The sequence below is a fragment of the Nelumbo lutea genome, chromosome 1, assembly GCF_056320005.1.
Source record: "Nelumbo lutea isolate HS-2025 chromosome 1, American lotus-T2T, whole genome shotgun sequence".
Taxonomy (NCBI): domain Eukaryota; kingdom Viridiplantae; phylum Streptophyta; class Magnoliopsida; order Proteales; family Nelumbonaceae; genus Nelumbo; species Nelumbo lutea.
In genome coordinates, this window is record NC_142684.1 from 218,009,635 (window position 1) to 218,030,126 (window position 20,492).

Here is a 20,492-nt window from a genome sequence, read left to right on the forward strand (position 1 = left end):
CTGAATATGTATCAAATGATTCGGCTTTCACTGTTACACATACGGCACACATCAGCATAACTTTTGTCTCAATTCTAGTGATGCTTAAATTCATGTACTTACGGTGTATAACCATGGTGTCCGAAAAGTTAAAAATGTGCAATCAAAAACACTGTAGAGAGGAGAATCATCATTTGTTTGATTAGTTTCAGAAATAGGTTTGGATTGGATTCAAGTTGAGGCTGACTCTTACAAAACCTGACCAGTTAATGACAGTGTGAACTTTACGTTTCTAACTTACCTGGTGAAAACTGAACAACTTCTACCCATCCATTTGGATGACAAATTTACCAAATGACCATGGTTGAATTTTTCCTTTTATGCTTAAAAAAAAAAACAGAAAAGTACCTTGCTTTCTACAAAGACAAATGTGGCTCCATGCATAACTTCTGCAATAAAAAAAATGATTAAAAAAAGTAAAATGGATGGCAATCATTCTGGTCAATGACATTCAAATACACAACCAAGGGGTATGGTTTACACTTGCTATATAAACATCAATCAATAATGCCAAGAAGTTGAAAAAAATAAAAATAAAAAGAAGCTGACCAAGAAAAAGCGACCATTATTCTGCATTGTATCTTATTTGCCTTCATCGTAAACCTTCATTCCAAGTACAATATTCACTTTAATAAGATGCTCTATAAATACAATTCCAGTCAATAACAGGAATTGAAATACAGATAAAGAATATAAATATAAAATGCTATCATCAAAGAATAACTATCTTTCAACTATTGTCCTAAAAAGATGTTCCAATTGTAGACTTTCACATCAAAATCTGAAGCTTCTTCTAGCAAATGTTTCAGTTCTCTTGCACGATGAGCGTCCTTGGCAAGTAATAAAGCAAATCCTCCACCACCAGCACCCACAAGCTTGTAGCCGCAGCAAAAGTCATCAGCAAATGCAAAGAGCCTGTCTACAAATTCATTGCTGCAGTAAGGATCTAGTTCCTGATGCAACCTCCAAGCTTCCAGCATTATCTCCCCAAGCTCATCTATATTTCCATTCATGAGAGCTTCCCGCCCAATTTTGGCCAGCTCAGCAAGGCGCTTAATACTGGAGATGAGTAGGTTATCACGTCGGAGATATCGGATTACCACCTTTTGTAGGACCTGGTTTGCAAGCCGAACCTGTATGGTGGTTGTGGCATGTACTTTAGACAAAAGTAGATAATCTGTTGCTGATAAAAAAATACATAATTCGATTAAACTGGATCAAAATTTAGGATAGCTAAAATGAACTAGAAGAGGGCATGACAACGATCATTAGCAGACAACTTTTTCTGGTTTCAAGGATTTATAGTATGGTCAAGACTTGCATCAATGGTGCTGGCCACATTAACCCCAATATTTGATTAATTGAGCTTTGGCATCTAATAGACAAGGCCCATGATGCACGCATTTTCCTTATGGGTAAGAAGGAGCAAAATGATTACAATCAGAATGCCCTGTAAAGCATAAATACCAACCTCTCGGTCCTCTCCATGGAAGTACATATTTAATTTTATAGATATCTTTAATGGTTGCAAGATGAAAATCATGAAATAAAATGTTATATATACTTGAAAACTATATGGCCTTCATATGGGATTCTGGATTAACTACTGACAAATGTTACCATGTAATTTCCTCTTTGGATTGCACTGTAGAAAGTTTAATAAGGTATTCCTGGAATAATGATTTAGGCTTAAACAAGTCTACTTCCTGCTTTAACATGAAATGTGGTAGCTTCAATCTGCAAGGGGCAAAATGAATCATAGAATCTATGGTAGGGAAAGAAAGGATCTGTGATGGGGATTGATAGTCTCTTTGGTTTCCACGAGGAACCTACCTTTAATCCCATTCTTTGATAATCTTTATAAAGCTTTCAAGGCATCATTTGGCCACTTAAAGACAAATTTCTCAACTTTGAAGACCAATCAAACCAGCCAACTATGTTTTTGTACATACATTTCTGAGTGAAGTAAGTTTCAACTCCAAAGTGATTTTAGGGCCCATGTTATGTTCACTTAAAGTTGGCACTATTTTATTTCCACCAAGAAATTTTGGCATCCTTTTGTCTGATAGGTTACAATAGCACGTGGCAACAAATAACATTTCTGTAAAGCAACTTGACATAAAATCGTTGCCAACTCACTGAAAGGTTGGCATCCTTTCTTAGGTGTTGTTTCTGTTGGTCTAAAGTCTGATGCCTTAAAAGCAAAAAAGCTCTAAAAGAAAGTACTTTGAAAATTAGTTCCTTTTGTTTTATCTGATATTTGAATTTGAATGCAGAGAAAGTTGTTATGAAATCTGAATGTTGAATTCTGAAAATGGTTATTTTACTATTTTTCCCCTGTAGTTGATTATGAGAATTGATATTTACGTTAATGATAATTAACATTATTATTAATAAAATTTACGTAAAATAATAACATAATAATAAAATAATATTACAAGGCCTTGGAATACTACTGCATTTTGGGGACAAAAAATAAGAATGCTGTCAGATCTGATGTTTGAAGTATGAAGATATGAGGTAAAAAAATTGCTTTTAAGACATCAGAGGTTGAAAACAGACCAAAGGAACGAGGACTTAGTATACTACTCTACATTCCCAACATGTAGTAATACTATAATGTAGGGCAGGCTTCTAAAATTCATTTTTTTTAACCATAACTAGTTATGTGATGCATTTTCAGTTATTTTATTCAGTTAGAAACAGAAAAGGCAGTGGTGTACACTAATACAAGGAAATTGGAGACTTACTTGACCTGTAAATACCACCAGCAGTCGTTGCTCTAACTCTGACACCAATTGTGGTGAAGCCACTAGGGGGGTGACTTGAAGCTTTAACGGAATTCCTGGAAAACTTGAAGTAAATTTAATACCTGGGTACAATCCCCCAATTTGATCCTGCCAACCTCCTCCAGTGCCCATGATCTGCTCCAAAACCAAAACAAGTCTAGCAACACGTTCGTTACTTTCATCTCTTTCCATTATTTGAAGAAGTCCTTTAACAACTGCCGCTGCCAATATACTTGAAGTCCCCAAACCACTACCACGGGGAGCATTGGCCCATGTCCTGATATGTAAGCCAGTAGATGAAAGTATCTTGTCATGAACAATACCAGTCACAAGCAGTGCAGATTTGACAAGACGAAATGGATCATCATTATCAAATGGTGAAGTAATAGATGAAGGATCTTCAATATATAACTGATTTTCAGCATCATCAGAAATCAGCACTCCAACCATCTTTCTTGTCTCTATTATGGTGCCAACCGGTAGAGAACCTTCTAGTCTTATTGCCATGTTCAGAACACAACCAGAACGTTCCAAACTCCAGGGAGGAGTATCACTCCAACCCCCAACAAAGTCTACACGGACTGGAAGCTCTACCCTTGCTCTCTTCTGGTAGAAAGAATGGTCAACAGAAGCATTGACATTATTCTCTTGATTTGCAGAAAGAGATATGACATGGGAAGACTCCAAGAGATGATCTGAGGAAAGAAAGTAAGTTTACGAATCAAAATCCATGAAACAATCATAGATAGAATATGAGCTCACAATGTGATAAAATATTCAACTCAAGCACATTCTGGTGAAACAATGCAGAAACTTAGCAGAGAAAGAAATATAAAAAATATTGGTTTATATTTTGCATCATGGGGGAAGGGAAATTTGCAAACTGAGTTAAAACGATTTTTTTATTTCCATCATTTCTATTATTTTTTCACTTTTTTTTTTGGTAAAGTTATCTCTAGCTGCACCAATTCAGATGTTGTTTCTTCAACATATGCTGCCTCAATTCAAGATGGCACTGCATTCATTGCTCACTCCAATTGGCAGCAATAGGGGAATTGAAATTTTCAACAGCAAAAGAGGTCAAACATGTTTTCAAGTCTCATTTTTATTTACTTATTTTATTGGCAGGTAATATAAGCATTACTATGCACAAACAGAAGGATAATAACCCATTTACAACACAGTAAGTATTTCTAGTAACCACGGTCCTAGAGACTCAAGCTAGGGATCATAGTGATACAATTGAAGACAAGGTGTTTTTTTTATAACTAAGGTGGTGTTTGGAACAGTGGCGTGTCCATGTGATATTCTGTTTTGAAATGTGCAACACTTCATCTAGTCGTTTGGTTGCACCGTGGTGTGGACCGAACCGCACTATATCGTGGATTGGTCCAAACCACAGGGCAATTTATCATCTACGGTTATTTCTTGTGGACAGATCCGCACTACCGTGGAAATTTATTACCACAATGATCCCATGCTTTGCACTCTCAAAGCACGATGTGTTTTACCCTAAAAACATACAACATTTTATCATTGCAACATTATTGATATTTATTTATTAATTATTAAGTTTCAAATATTATTTTTATTAATGTTAATAATTATTTTTAGTCATTATTCATATTATTGATTATTATTAAATATTATTTTTAATATTATCAATTATCATTAATGTTATTACTCATTTTTAATTATTATTAATTATTGATATTATTAGCAATTTACTAATATTCTTCTATTGTGTATATTATTAAAAAATAAAATATTGTTTTTTTAATGATTAACGGCATACAGATCATCTCAAATGTTGTACCTGAGATGCATGGAATCAAAACACAGTGTGTGAACTGAAATGCACCACACCTTACAGAACGCTCATGGAGGTGTGGTGTGGTTCCATCCACACATCTTTGTCCATGGTGCAGAACAACTACCCTGTTGGGGAGTTGTGTGGATGAAAGCACACCACCTAATTTCTCATCTACGCTACAGATCACCCCCTAAATTTGGTTTTGATGGGAGGAAAGAAGAGAAGGGAAGGAAACAAGTATTCATAGACATTACCTCCAAATCCATATTTTACTGCTGAAGCAGTTTCATTAGCAACTGCAGCCCAAACTTTTCGTTCCATTGTGAGAGATGTTGCTGTTTCTCCACATGCCTGAAGAAGATCAACTTGCACCTGGTATACCCTGCTTTGGGGAAGAATTGTAGAGTCCTGAGCCTGGAGACTGGGACACATGGATAGGAAGTTTTTGCACATTCCAATTCCCGATTCTTCCTTCTGTAGAATTTCTTCACACAACTGAGATAAGTTTCGTCCAAGCAAACCATAGTTAATGCAGGCTTTAGCAATTCCAGCTGCAAGATCTGCTTGATGATTACTGGAAGCAAGGCAAAGCTGGGGAAAGTCTATGGATCTGTGCAATTCCTCCAAACTGACACGGTGTGAACTTCTCCACATTGAAAGCATAGATCGGTCTTTATATTTACTTAGACCCATTAGCCACATTGCCATACTAAGCATCTTAACATAAGGCAGAACAGGGAATATCTTTGCATTCCACAAACATTTCTCCTTAATATCTGAAGAGCTCCAAATTTCAGTATCATGAATGCCTAAATCTTTCAAGATCCTCTTCCATGGTTTTCCACAAAAAGTTCCATCCCTAGAAAATGATATCTTTGGGTTATCATGAAGTCCACAAAAGACAATAATTCTTCCTCTGTATCCTACCAAAGGAACTTCCCAAAGACAATGGCGATCTGGAAGAATGAACTGAAGTGAATCTCCCGGTTGCCTATTTTCCCCATCTCCTGGGATATTAACGCCAACAACCATAGACTGAGATCCTATCTGTATTCTGCCTGAGAGTGATGAGTCATATATCATAGAATCTTCCCCAATTGATACCCCTGGTTCAACACTACTTGAGAGAATAACAGCAGATGATGCAATGTCTGATACAGTGGTTGCTGGAATAGAACATAAATGCCTCCTACCTACGAGGTCTGAACCAGACCCACTTAGGTGATCCAGAACCTCACTAGAGGTTCCAAAATGTAAGAATGACAAATCATCTGCAATTAAATGAGGGAAAAAAATAAAATAAGAATAAAACCTTTAACAATGGTTGTTCATTTTAACATAAATCTACAACGTTAACTAGGATACAAGCATAATTATGCATCAAAACATCTGTATATGTGCTTTTCTTTTTTATGATTTTTTTTTATTGATAACAGAAACTTTTATTAAGAGGAATAGAAAAGAGAAAGTTACAACAGGGAGGGGTAAATTCACTTAACCCTCCCTAAAATTAGAAAACAAATTACAGCAATGCCCAAAAGAGATTAGCTCTTCCCACCCCTTGTTTGGCCAAAGAATCTGCCATAGAATTAGCACTCCTCTTGGACCACTGAAACTGAATTTCCATGTTCTGAGTTAGCTGGTTAATTTTCTTTTTCTCATTTAAGAACTTCTACAGACTTAATTCTTCCTTCTGTAGCCAACTAACAGCCAGCCTAGAGTCGCCTTCCACCAGCAGTTTTTTAATATTCAGTTCTTTTTTATGAATATCCATGTATGTGTTTATTTGACTTTACGTTTCTTTAGTATAAGAGTAATAGATTCCTATACTTCAGACCAAGTACAACATACATGCGCAATAACTGAACATTCTTTGATTTCCCAGCCCATTGACCAGTTCTTTTCCCAAAGGGCGATGCTTCAACCAATTGTGTTTAGCAGGTACCCAAGCTGCCACTAGATCTTCATATAGACTCATCTGCAGAACTTTTGAAAAGCCATCAAACACTGATAAGGTCTAACACAGAAACCATGAAAACCAGCATTTAAGTTTGTGAGATAAATAACATAAGTTTCTTTAATTACTCCTAACCTGCAAAAAGTCCCACAAGAATAAAATGACATGAAAATAACATGGAAAATCCAGCTTATGTAACACAACAAAAATAAACTCAGTAATTTACTTGATCTTTGCAACTCATGGAGGAAAACATGGAACTATCCAAATTAAAAAACAGGAGGATCTTGAAATACTTTCAAATATTGATCTTATGAAGGAGTGAAAGAACTGAAATGCCTCCACAGGCTGTTGCAAGAGACCCCTAAGGCTGTGTTTGGTTTAAAATAAAAGGTAGGGAATCCTTCGATTCCTACCTTTTCATTCAAACCAAACATAGCCTTAATGAAAATATGATGGGCCTAAGAGCAGAATTACGCAAAGAGAAAGAAAATAACTTAAGTGGAGGTAAAAGCAAAAGAACATATTGAAACCACATTTAATAATAAAAAGATGCAGCAACAATTACTAAAAATTTACTTATGCATCATTTCACCACACAAATCCGTAGACTGAACTGTATGTAAAATATAAGTATCATATGTATAAAATTTGATAGGCTAGTTCAAGTTCACAGAAAATTTATCAATAAAAAGAATTATTAGCTTTCACAAAAATTGTCCCTCCTACAGATTCAATGCAGGGGCTATTGCTTGGTGCAATGGAAATTTTTCAGACTGACAAGCACAAGAAAGTGGATTTGAGTCTCAGAGCAGCTACTTTGTGCAAGAAAATGACAAATGTTAAATCCACATCCAGACCACCCCTCCCCTGGATAGCAAATAAACTATTCTTTGTCCCACCAACCACTTGAAGCTGCACTAGCTAAACACTAAACAGAACATTATATCCATTAGTGATATAAGTTCTTAAGTCTAACCATCAGATTAAACTGAAGGATGGTAACTTGCCTCTTTTCCACTCTTCAGAAGTTCTGAAATCATTTCTTTAGAAGAACTTGCAATCCCAATAAGCTCCTCCCATGCTTTACCTCTAGCAGCTATTAGTCCTGTATCAAGCAATGTTCTACCATCATGTAGAATTGCCTGGTTCTCAATGAGTTCCCTTGCAGTGGGTTTCTGTAAAAGATTTTCAACTAAACAGAGCGAATATGCTTTATCCAGGGTCCCAGTTTTGGATGCCACAATAACACCATGGTTAGAAGCAATGTCAAGCGTGATAGGAACAGTGATAATACAGGATGCATCCTCTGGAAGAACCAAAGAAGAGGCATCAAAACATGGGAGAACATCTCCAGTCATTATGAATAAGCCACCTGCAAAGATAAATATGTTGCTGCTAGTCAATTTCTACAATATAATAAAATGATAAATACAGCAAAAGCAAACAATATTCCTAGCTTGCTTGACTCAACCCATTTAACATCAAGACACAAGAGAAATGCTAGTCAAACAGGTTGACCAAACCATATTTGCATAATAAGGGTGTCATGAACACCATGGAACTGCAACACTGTGGGGAATATGTTGCCAGTTATACTTTTAAACACTGGACCCCACATGATGTACCAGACCACAGTGTTCAAAGCACCCGTAAGAAAATAGAATCTGGACAACCCATATGGCTCCTAGCATCATTATAAGACCAGATGCATCTTAAAAACAGTTTCTTTCCAACAGGAAGAACTCAGATCTTCTCCCAACAGCACATTTCAGCCTCACATTGAGAACATCTCCAATACTTGTATGTTGTCATTAATGGGGAGATGTTCCCAATACATGGCTGCAATGTGCTGCGGGATTGGTGTGGGGAGCAGACCTGGACTCCAGCAAGAAGTGTTAACATCCAGCCCCCAGCTGCTCCTTTACATGGTAAGATTAGACCAGGTGGATTCTCTGTGCCTTAAATTCTGTAATTTCTAAGAGGCTCATAACTACTGCAGTGCATGAACTTAAGGAAATAATTGGAAGCAAGATCAAAAGCTGCCAAAAACACAATATAAGGAATTAGAATGGAAGAGCAGTTTGCATTAGGGGGAAGTGCCTTTCTTTTTTTGCTTTCATGACCCTGCATCTTTGTTTTTAATAATTCTCTCTCAAGAATGTGAATATGTGATCATTACTCTCAACCCCTGACAGACTTGACAGAGCTTGAATTGTGTACAAACATGGCAACTTCATTTAAGGACAGTTCATACACCACTGTATTAATTGAAAAGAGAAGTTCACAAACAGATAAGGGAATGAAACAAAAATAGTTCAACTTGAGGTGATTTACTTGTCAGAACTAATGCTAATTTTCATATATGCACAAAAGAAAGGCCACCAACATAGAAACCTTCATTCTTAAAGGCTCGTCTTGCACATGAGGAAATTGCAAGTATATGGTCAAAAAGTAGTGGAACTGGTCCATCAGGATCATCGGCTGCCAAATAAGGCAATGGTAGAAAAACCTTCCCCATTGGATTTGCCCATGGCACCCTTTTGGAATCACCTCCAGCATGAAGCAATAGTATATGCTTTTTGGCAATGAAATTAGCCAATGACTGGGGAGCTACTTCAGATTTAGACCTTATACACGAATCTGAAATTCCTGAACTGCCAGTCTTGGTATCTGCAACCTGTAGATGATACATGCCCAATCAAAGCCAACAACAGAGAAAACTTATGTATCTATATTTGTGCACAGAAAAATGCAAGGAGATATTTGGGATAGGGGAAAAGAAGATAACATTACGATAGAAGTATAAAATATTCTTCATAATTAACATGCAAAATATAGTATCACAAGCGCATATCGTTCAAATGTATTCAAATTATCATCAATTTAAATATTTAATCATTGTTATTGTTGTTGTAGGAACGTGCTGTAGTTTGTCTTTTTTATTGTTTAATCATTATTGTAGGAAGTCCAATGAATCATCAATTCTTCAGCGGATAATTAGATAGCACATTAGTAACAGATTAATTGTTGGGACAAGGCTTACATGATGTTGATGATTAGTTACAGATATTTTTTTTTGTAGTAATCAAATTAAAAAAGAGAATACAAAGGAAGGTCACCAGGAATCACCCGAGAGAGAAAAAAATAAAATAAAACTCCACCAGCCCACCAATCCAGCCGTGGACTTTCACTTTGACCCCCTCAAATAATCAACCAATCCTTTCAACAAATCTTATCCCACCCAAGACAAAGTTCCCCAACAATTAACAAATAAACCACACAGAGAACCTGGATTAACCATTAGAACCTATTACCGCATTTAAAGAATCTCCTAAGTTACATAGTATCCAGGAGTTGTATAAAAGATCTAATCACCTCTCGCCTTTATGAAGTATTAGTCTAAAAATGCGGCCTGAATGACATGACCCTAGGGGCTTGAAAGCAAACTCACAACCTTGTCATAGTGATGTAGGACAAGCCAGAGAAACAAAAAGAAGTAACCAATGACAACCAAGAAGTAGCGGATCAACTAGCAAAACAGGGGGTCCATAGGGAAATCTGCTTCTGGGCTCAGTTGTAACCGAGACTATCCTTGTTGTAACTGTTTACTAATAAATTAATGAATAAAATTTTCTGTTACTGATCAAAAAGAATGACAACCAAGAAGTATGATACTAATAGATGAAGAAGAATCAAATAAGAAAATCAAAGAATCAAAAGTGAGAGAGAAAGAGATAGGTAATTAGAAGGGAATACTTAGAGAACTTGTAAATCTCTTTTTGAATTGGCATCATTTACATCACTTCTTGAATCAAGGCCTTGGTTAGTGGTGTCAAACCACCAAAAAAAAAACTTGAGAGTCAACACTCAAACAGTATTGAATCAACTCCAGACCAAGAAATGCCAAGAAAAGGTAGACTATGAGAACAAATATTCAACCAACAATGTTCTAACATAAAAAGTAAATTAACTTGAAGATAGTAGCTCCTGCCAAAATCATAAAATGGATTCCTCCAACCCCGATCATGATCAAATTGAATTTCATTTTTGCATCTTTGGGGAATCCAGAAATTTTTGGAGTTGGGGTGTTACCAGAAATTAAGAAGGAAATATCTTAGCTCCATTCTCTGGGTTGGAAGGGATTTTTTTTTATACTAAATGGAAATTCAAATGAAAAGGAAATAAGGAAGAGTAAAACCCCAGGTGACAAATCCATTAAAAAAATCCTGGTGACAAGAGATTACTGAGACAAACAAGAGGGAAAAAACTCCCCACCAACACAGCCCCTTCGTCAAACATCTCCAAATCATTTTCAAATAACAGTCACTGTTCTACAAGGATTAAGGCTGACAAAACAACTGCACTACAAGGACACATTGGTGGAAGGAGATTTGCATGTAATCATTAGATGGCTAAAAAGCAATAAAGCTAGATCATGGAACCAGAAAGCTAGCAATACCATTGTGGATACATTGTAATCATTAGATGGATTCCAAGAACAGCTAATAATGCAGTTGATGGGCTTGCAAAACAAGGGGCAAACAGAAGCCAAATTACTGGGGTTCAACCCCCCACAGTGGGAATTTGAGACCATAATGTAAGATTTGGTAAAGGATAGGGGCCGACCAAATAGGGTATGGGTTGAAGTAGCAAGAAATGATTTAAGTGCTCATAATTTAACAATGGATATGTAATCACCATGGACTCTGACTGGCGGTCTGTCAAGTTTCTGAAGCCAAATTACTTCCATGGTGCTGAGTTTACTTTCTTAGCCCAAGCAATAGGAGGATGGCCATGGAGAGAGAAGAAGGGAGAGAGGGATGAAAGGGTCTCGACTAGTAAGCTCTGAGGACTCTCCTATTGCTTGGGCTAAGAAAGTAAACTCAGCACCATGGAAGTACAGATTTGCACTCAAGGAGATTGATTCTCTTGCTAAAAGATTTAACTCCACTTTTGGATGGCTTAAAAGGATAGGGAATGGACTGGCAGGTACTCTAGCAAAACAGGGAGTTAATAGATCTACTCTATTTTGGGCTAAACTATAGTTGGCTGTATCACAACAGTGGGATGTTGATCTACATAATCTGGGTTTATTTGTATATCCTAATACTCCAGAGTGCAGAGTAGATAAAGAAACTGTAATCTGTTTTTCAATTTAATAAAAAGCTAAATTCTCTTTTTTCTGATAAAAAAAAAAAAAAAAAAAAAAACTCTGAGGACTCTCCTGTTTGTGTCTTGCTTGTTTCCCCTTTTTATAGACGGAATCTTAAGGCTATTAGGAAAAGATCCCAAAAGAGACATTTCCTATTAAGAAATGGGATCTTTGTCTTTATGTCGGCTATTAAGAGAGCACCATTGGAGTTTCGTCACATGTCCAACGAGATCCTTCAAGGACAAAGTTTCCTTTCTCCTAAGGATTCTCGCGTGGAACATGAAAACTACATCCCCTTATGGGTTTCCCTGTGGCCACATGTTAAGGACAAGTTCTAGATCTGACTATGCTCGGGTCTCTGCTCGATCGCCCCCAAGGTGCCTCATCACAGCTTGTTGTGACCAGAAGGGATGTCAATCACCCACAAGTGGGTGTCACTATTCTCAAGGTCTATCCTCCGTTCGTTACAGCATGGGCTGTCATTTCGTGTCCATCGCAAGGCACTAGTAGTATATTGGGTTTGTCTCATACTAGCACTATCATTTTATGTCCATTGCAAGTCTTAGGTGACACTCATTGCTCATCGCAGGTCCCAACAGGCATTTCATGCCCATCGCAAGTACCGGATGGCTCTCTGTGCTCATTGCAAGTGTGTGAAGCCTTCCATCATTTTGATAAAGTGTTTCTGTGAGATGTCCCGGTTGGGATTTCTCCGTATGGTTTTCCTTTAACATCTTCGTCATAGTCCTGGTGATGGTAAACTACATGTACTTACAGATATGGCACTAAACATAATGGAATGGTGAAACATGTAGTTGGACCCATATAGTTAGGACAAGGCTTAGATGATGATAATGATATTTATCATACATTTTCATGCCTAATAAAATGTTTTAATTGTTACTGATAAAAAAGAAAGTCAAAGTCTTGGATCCAAGACCATGAATTTGTTTCTATTCTAGCCAAAAACCCTTTCGATCTCAGGCATCTGCACATGTTTGACAAGGAAAATCTAATGCCTCGAATGGAAACATTGAATGGGCTCTCTTTTTGCTTCCAGTTGATGTCCAGTTAAAAGTTATATGGCACTTTGAGTATTAGCTATTTTGCCAATCCTATCAAGTAGTTCTTCTCTTCCAAATGTCTCAAATAATGCATTTTTGTTTCAATCAGTAACTGATCAGAATATTTTTTTAGAAAACAATAGAGAAAGAAATGATGTATAAAGAAATAAGAGCATGATTAACCCTCCTCAAATTAAAATATAAGAGGGCTAGTCCTTCTGCTCCCATCCTCTAGCTAATATACAAACATGAGGGGTTTGATCACCAACGTCTGTCTATGTACTCCCTCTGCAGAGACATAGAGTAGCCAGCAAGAGCATTAGCTAACTTTTGAACATGAAGATTTCAAACTAATTTCTAAAAATCTTGCTCAAATATAATGAAATAGCTGCCAAGGGCCGAATTTCCCAATCCTCATCCAGTTAATGACTTTCTGTAAGTTACCTTTCCACCTCTAGGTTCACATATCCTAAAGAGCATCCCATCCTTAGTCCTTGAAATAAGGAGAGCAGATCAGCCAGTTTGGAGTCTTCAACACCAATAAAACCTGAATAGATCACCCAAATGTCTTGAGAATGGTTTATAAAATATCCAACAACACCTGAATTACCAGGATTCCCAATGCTATAGCCATCAAACTTTACCTTGATGAAGAGATGGAGTACTCCAATTTTGTACTCCGATGGATGGGTGGAAAAACTAGAAAGAATAGGGTCAGAAATGAAGTCATTCAAAGAAACCTAGGGGTTAGCTCTAATAGGTGATAAAATGAGAGAAAGTAGACTAAGATGGTTTGATCACATGCATAGAAATCTACAATACCCATAAGAAGAAACAGTCTATTGCAAGTTGAAGGGGCTAGAAGGGCTCATAATTTAACAATGGAGATGGCACTAAAACTGAAAAAGAACAGAATGGTAAAATAGGATTCATGTAGACGATCCCATATAGTTGGGACAAGGCTTAGATGATGCCGCCCATTCTATTGGATGTCAAAGCCACTGCTTGCTATCATAAGATGTTATTTGTGGTGAACATCATAAACTCCACTAAATGCACTTTGGATTTAAATTTCATAAAAACCAAGGTATCGATACACCCTGATACAACGGAAGGGGCGAGATTTTAAGCATTATTTAACATTTAAAACAGTTAGTTTTGGGGTTAGCCTTAAAAAAAGGCGTATTGGCAAGTGGCAGATATGCCCAATACAAGGCTTATTGTGTTGATACTTTGAACCTTGGTAAAGACAACAATATTTCCTTTTTTTCTTAGTTTCAGGTGTTTTGAGTAACTGGAAAATTGGAAAAGAGATTGCACATATCACAAGATTGATGAGATGCAACATTTTCCTTTATTTTGTATTTTTATTGGTTTTTCTTTATTCCAGTTTGTGGCTTATTAGAAGAGCTGCATTGTTGTCGTTTTTTCTTTTAAAAATTTCTTGAGTATTTCCAAGTGTGGAAAAAAAAAATTTCTCGTAGCTAATCTATTTAAGGCAATTATCCATCTAGGGAATAGTATAAAAAGCCTAATTGAGGAATGAAAATATGATAAAGATGTTATCATTTCTCTTATAATTCAGCTCCTTTTTTTGGAGGAAATACCCTTTGCATGTGCAATATGCAAGTACGCGTCATTATGCCCTTGTTATAATATCGAAAGATCATATCATTACCTCCAATTAAGAATCTTTGACCTTACCTAATAGAAAATCTCAGTAATGAGAGCTATAAAAATTAAAGAAAAAAAATCAAATGTAGAAAATTGTTAAACTTTGTCCAAAATGAGCTTTTGCTTGAGACCCATTTCTTCGGAAGAGATTTGAGAGTCTTTGTCGAATCATGCTGGGTTAACTAAAATAAAAACGCAAATAATGATAAGAGATGGTAACTGGAGTACCTCTGACTCTGAGTCGACACCTAAGTTCTGAAAATGCAGGGTGAGAGCATAAATGGCGTTTAGCGTAGCAGCACCGGAGCCGATGCGTGCGCCCTCCGGATCGGGCACAGCGAGAGTAACGGTTGATCTTGCAATCCGGCCCATCCGCTTGGCCCGCCTGAGTTGCCATTCATAGAGCTCGGCCTGTTCAGGACTGGCAGCAGTAAGGACGATTGCATCCCAAGTCGGAACCCTAGAAGGGTGTCGAACCGATAACCTCAAATGGTACCATGACTTTCGTAGGACTGTCGCCAAATCTCCCCTGCTCATCTTCCTCAAGGATCCCTTATCTCCATTAGTCTCCATGTTTAACTCTCTAGCTCTAGGTTCGTTGTAGAAACCGCAAATAGACACTAACCAACCATCCCTCTCTGTTCCCCTTGGTTCGTACCCGCCACTAGAGCCAAACTAATGGAAAGGTCAAGCTCAGCAGTCAGCAGTGAGCAGATGAGCAACCGCAGAAAGCTGTGAGAGAGAGAGAGAGAGAGAGAGAGAGAGAGAGAGAGAGAATCACAATAGGTGCCTTCGTGCCTACCGACGAAGCCGTCGTCATTCGTGAGAGTTGAGACATCCCATCAACACCCTCTTGCGGAAGTACACGTGTATAATGACTGACGTGTAACGCGGTTAACAATGAATGGAATATTAACACCCATGGACCCGTCGAGACCCGAGAGCCATAAATCTTACGCATTTATAAAAATGAAAATGGATGAATCGTCCAACACACCCTGATTTCAAATATCCAATTTTACCCTCTTAAAATAATAAAATGATGGAAATGGTCAAGACATCCTCATTTTATATTTACTGGATTGTCCCTTTTTAACACACGCGGCACGCCCCTCACAGGGTGGTTTCTTTGAACATTCCCTCTTTGCCCTTTGTTATTTCCCCCAAACATTCGTTTGAGTATAGCATAAGTGCAAAAAATTATTTGCTGTTTTTTGGCATTTGGCAGTGAGTTTAATGAACTGCAAAGTGTTCCTCTGGTTTGAGTTTAATGGCAGTCAGAGGACCGGCACCGTCAATGCCCACAGGAATCAAACAAGTTTGGTTTTGTTTTTTTTTTTTTTTTTTTTAAAAACACCTTATTTTCTCTCACATGTTCATGTTGGTGAGACAGTAAATCTCAGTTCAAGACTATTGGTTGGAAAGGACGACTCTGAACCATCGGCTTTGGCTTCAACCATTACTCGGTAAGTTTACTTTCTATTTAGTTTTGTTTTTTTACTGTTCTACTATATATTGGTGGTTGTTTAACACTAACTAATCAAGCGCCATTAGCAATGTTAGGATACATTTCAACCACTATTTGTTGGATAAGACGAATAAGTCTATTGGCTTCAGGCATTACTTGGTAAGTTCATGTGTTTATTATTAATTAGTCTTGCATGTTCTCGATTTTTTTTAACAAAAACAAAAAAAAAATCCAGTTTAATATTAGCTAGCCATTTACCTCGTTGTTGGACAATTATAATATGAAATATTATTTATTTAATTATTGGAAGGGAATGCATTAATTTGGGGTTGGTGATAGAGCATAGTTCAACGACTATTGGTAGGGTAGGACGAATCAAACTCCTTGGCTTCATACATTACCTACGACGTTACCTGGTAAGTTTATGTTTTTATTTAGCCCTGCATGTTCTTAATTTATTTATTTATTTATTTATTGGAAGGGAAAGTCTTAATTTATGGTTGGTGAAAAAATCTAGAGCATACAATTTTTCGGCATATACAAAACAATTTGAGAAAAGGTATATTAGCTAGCCATCTCTCTCTCTCGTGTTTTTCATCCTTCTTTTTCTCCTCCTCATTCCACCATTGCAGGGGCCGAATTCAAAGAGAAAGACCCTGTTCATCTTCTTCGCTAGCTGCATCCGAACAGCATCGGCGGCACCCCTTTATCTTTGGCTCTTTTCTCCCTTTTCTCCCTCTCTCTCCTACTCCGTTTTTCATTCTTTTTTTTTTCGTTTCTTCCCAATCTCGCTTTCCTCTTGGTCTCACCCACCCTATTCGAATGTTAGGAGATCACCGCTCAACGGTGATCTACTCTCTCTTCTACTTCTCTCTTCTCCTATCTCCTTCTCTCTCCCCCTTCCTTCCCGATTCCCTACTATTTCACCATTTTCCCTTTTATTTTATTTTTTTTGTTTGTTTCAGTCATTGTTCGTTTTCTTGACGAGAATAGAGAACTAGTAGCGGCAGTCCTCCCGTTTTTCGTTCTCGTTCATCGGCCAAGGAGAAAGGGCGATACCCGAGAAGCAGAGTTTAGATAACATTCTGTGTTCGGTCAACCTCTCTGTGTTCGGTCATCTTCATCCCATCAGAGCAGAGTTTATATAACATTCGAACGCCGGCTCTTGCCTTCACAAATATCCCAGTTGCAAATCCCCCGATGATCTCCTCTCTTTGACTGCCAACCATCAGAGATTACAGCAGACGTAATTTTCCTCTGTTCGTCGATTTTTTCTCAGGCCAGACATATTGCATAAGCTCTCCCTCATTAGTCTCTTTCTTCATTTTATTTTCTTAAGTTTATTTGTATACTTGCTGCAACCGGCATCTGGCCAGGAATTGACTGCGCTGGTGATGAAGTTATGTTGAACCAGCAAGATCAGTCGATTAAGTATTGGTTTGTTACCTTTTGTCCATGATAATGCTGCTGATTATGCATACAGATGTGAATTTGCCTCATTGTTCTTCTCTTTTTTATGTTTCTTTGAATATTAAGTCCCGACTAAAAAAAGGAAGATCCATTTCAGCCCCAAGTGAGTCATTTTCCAATGCTCACAGACTCGAGACTCCACTGGGTATTTTTTGGACCATAGGTGGGGTCCACGTGGGGCTGTTTGGCTTTATTATAACTTCTTGAATATATGCATGCTTTTATGTTATTTCTTTTAGTTATATTAATAATTGCTTTATTTCTGATGTATTCCATAATTATCTACTGCTTTATTTCTATTATTGCTCATCTGTCTATTCACATTTTACACACATCATCTTGCATTAGATTTAGAATCCTCTTGTCCTATTAGGAGAGGGTCCTACTAGGGACCCGATGAGGCCGGTGGAAAGCTCTCAGTCAGTCATCAACCTGAGAAGTTCGTATGGGTGGAGGTTTGCAAATTGGTGACCTCAGCCATGGATCTAGGTGTCACACTCCAACCTCATGCATCACACCCCACAGGTCAGCCTTGTTAGCTAGGGTGTCAGCCACCTCATCTTTGCTTGCTTGCATGCCTCTTGTGGGGTCCACATAAAATAATAACCTAAAATAAAAATAAAAATAAAAAATAGATAAAATTCAAGAGTGTAATAAACTAAAATAGAAATAGAACAATTGGATAAGATATATAAAAATTAAAAAATTAAAAAAATCATTAAAAAATGAGATAAAAGGGCTAGGAAGGTTAGGCATAAATAAAAATATATATATAATTAAAAAAATAAAGAAAATATTAAAATTAAAAAATCAAAAACCAAAGAAAGAGAAAAAAAAGAAAAGAAAAAATAAATGCTAAATAAAGAAAGAAAAGGCAAAAAGGAAAAAATTATGATAATACAAAGAAGAAAAAAAAATCAAATCAAAGTCAATAAAAAGGAATGAGAGAATCATGCCTTGATTTAGTTCCTAAGCACGTTGAGGTAGTAGTTCAAGATAAAAAAAAAAAAAAAAAAAAGGTAACAAAATATAGGATATCATAGAGGCAATAAAAACTAATTTAACGGGAAACAGAAGGGTAGAAACAAGAAAAGAGTGGGAAGAGAGAACATTGGCAATTGCATTCTAACTACTTTTGTTCATGGTGATTAGTTGCAGGTCATGGTTTCAGGGTTGTCCTATCTGTATATGTCAACAAACCCATGTTTGATATGAATTTCGACAACAAACTTAAATTCTATTTTTACAAAGCCTTGTCTACCCTTGTCTTCATTTTGGTGGTGCAGCTCCACTTGAAGCCTCCTTTGCTTAAGGGACGTACTTCTGTTTCAATTCCATGCTTGTGACAACAATTTTATATTTGAGCTTCCACTCTCATCATTGCCTTGATCAAGATATCACCTCCAGATTCAGCCTCACTTTGGTTTTCAAGATCATGTAATGGGTAGCAAGTTTTCTATTGAGGCTTTGGTTTCAAGTTGATAACCATCACATAGTCATGGTATCGGTTTGTTGGGCTTAGATTGAACTCTAGATAAGTATCAGCACTATTTTGAGTGGTTTCAATACTGGTTGAATAGCTCTATTGGTTTCCATATTAATGTTGCTTTGTTGTAAATTATCTTCTAGGATCTGGATTCCAATGAATGAGTATCAATCTCATACACTTGCACAATCTGAGTTTTGTATCACTCTGCAGCTTCTAACTCAATATTCCATGTTGGTCTGATCATTTTTCAAGTGAATGTTTAGTGGGTGGCACTGATACCATACATGTAATTCAAATTTTGAAGTTCTTTTTTATGTCTTCTGATCAGTTTAAGCAGCCTTCTAAATGGATTCATAATACAGTGGTGGTATTATACTTGTGCAGTGCTTTTGTTCTTAATTGATGCATATGTAGTGAATTTTCAATTTGAATGCCAAACAAAGTGGTGATGGCTAGTATTGTGCATCTCTGAATTTTGATGGAAAATATTCTATATTCTAGATTCTAGATTCAAGTTGATTGCATAGCAGGTAGTGTCAATACCCTGCATTGGCATGGCCTAAATGTTAAAGGAACCATTCTGATGATTTACTTTACTTCAATAAGATTGAATCCATGGCAAACAATAGCAATACTCTGTATTTGCACGTGTTGAGCAATCATCTGTGTGGCCAAGTTTCTAGGTTGAAGTCAGCAGGTATTGGTAACATTATGTGAAATTGAATAATATGAATTTAATGGAATCCTTTACTTGTCTTTTGGTTTTAATATTCTGTTCTGGTTTTTAAATAAAAACTAGGGCATTAAGAATTTGCATGGTTTGTATTTTGCTTGAATCATCCTCTTAGTTGTGGACTTAGCCATTTGTTTAGGTTTAACCCAATTTCAAGCTGAAGTTTTAACAGGTGGTGGCAGTACCATGGTCTTACATGATCTAAATGGGAAAGGATCAAGCTCTTGGTCACAAATTCAATATCCACCGATTCAGCACCAATTTCGAGGATAGAATCACAATGAGCCAAAATGGTTTGGGCTAAGCCTTTTGAAATCAACCTAGAGAGGAAGAGAGGCCAAATTTGCTAGTTAATACGAACTTGCTATCTCCTCCATTGATTGACAAGGAGTTCACAGAGGGTTCAGTTCTGTCATTGATTATGGGTTTTGTGGTTGAATGATTCAATATGATTTTATATAGCTGTGATAATCTCTCTTATCTTCTTGGATGCTCCATAAACAAATAGTTTTTGTGCTTCTTTGACTCTTTAAATAAGGTTTGTTGTGACTAATTGCACAATTTGTTTTACATTGATGCATGAGCTTGTTCATGTTGTATATCATCTTTTATGCGTTTAGGAACCTATTTCAGGAGTAAGCATACTTGGGGCCATATGGGCTTAGAACCCGGTAAGGCCATTTCATGGATGGAGGTTTGAAGACCTGTGGTTTTTGCAACCATGGGATCTAGGTGTTACCCCCTAAACTCATACTTCTTGGCTGAGATTCTAGGAGTCAATCACCACATGTGTGATTGGCTACAAATAAAAAAAAAATAAAAAAAAAAGAGATAAAGAGAA

At 37.0% G+C, this 20,492-nt stretch overlaps 1 protein-coding gene and 1 long non-coding RNA gene across 8 annotated transcripts; one reads left to right on the forward strand and one right to left on the reverse strand.

Moving 5' to 3' along the window:
• Nucleotides 1–584: 584 nt before the first annotated feature.
• FKGP (L-fucokinase/GDP-L-fucose pyrophosphorylase) lies at nt 585–15,309 on the reverse strand. 6 transcript variants are annotated; one of them, XM_088963281.1, is made up of 7 exons: nt 14,720–15,309; nt 8,996–9,278; nt 7,609–7,973; nt 6,493–6,619; nt 4,896–5,912; nt 2,790–3,523; nt 585–1,172 (listed from the first exon to the last, which is right to left on the reverse strand). In XM_088963281.1, the coding sequence occupies exons 1-7, from the start codon at nt 15,062–15,064 to the stop codon at nt 774–776; spliced, it is 3,270 nt and encodes a 1,089-aa protein (XP_088819407.1). In that variant the 5' UTR covers nt 15,065–15,309; the 3' UTR covers nt 585–773. The 6 variants fall into 6 exon arrangements, with proteins under 6 accessions (XP_088819407.1, XP_088819409.1, XP_088819408.1 ...); XM_088963283.1 differs by having other exon boundaries at nt 2,795–3,523; nt 14,720–15,297; XM_088963282.1 differs by having other exon boundaries at nt 585–1,222; nt 14,720–15,297.
• Nucleotides 15,310–15,699: 390 nt separating this feature from the next.
• On the forward strand, nt 15,700–20,231 carry LOC148881051 (uncharacterized). Of its 2 annotated transcripts, XR_016104736.1 has the most exons (4): nt 15,700–15,957; nt 16,055–16,118; nt 16,270–16,375; nt 19,824–20,231. It is a non-coding gene; the product is annotated as an uncharacterized LOC148881051 (long non-coding RNA). The 2 variants fall into 2 exon arrangements; XR_016104735.1 differs by having other exon boundaries at nt 16,055–16,375.
• The last annotated feature ends 261 nt before the right edge of the window (nt 20,232–20,492 follow it).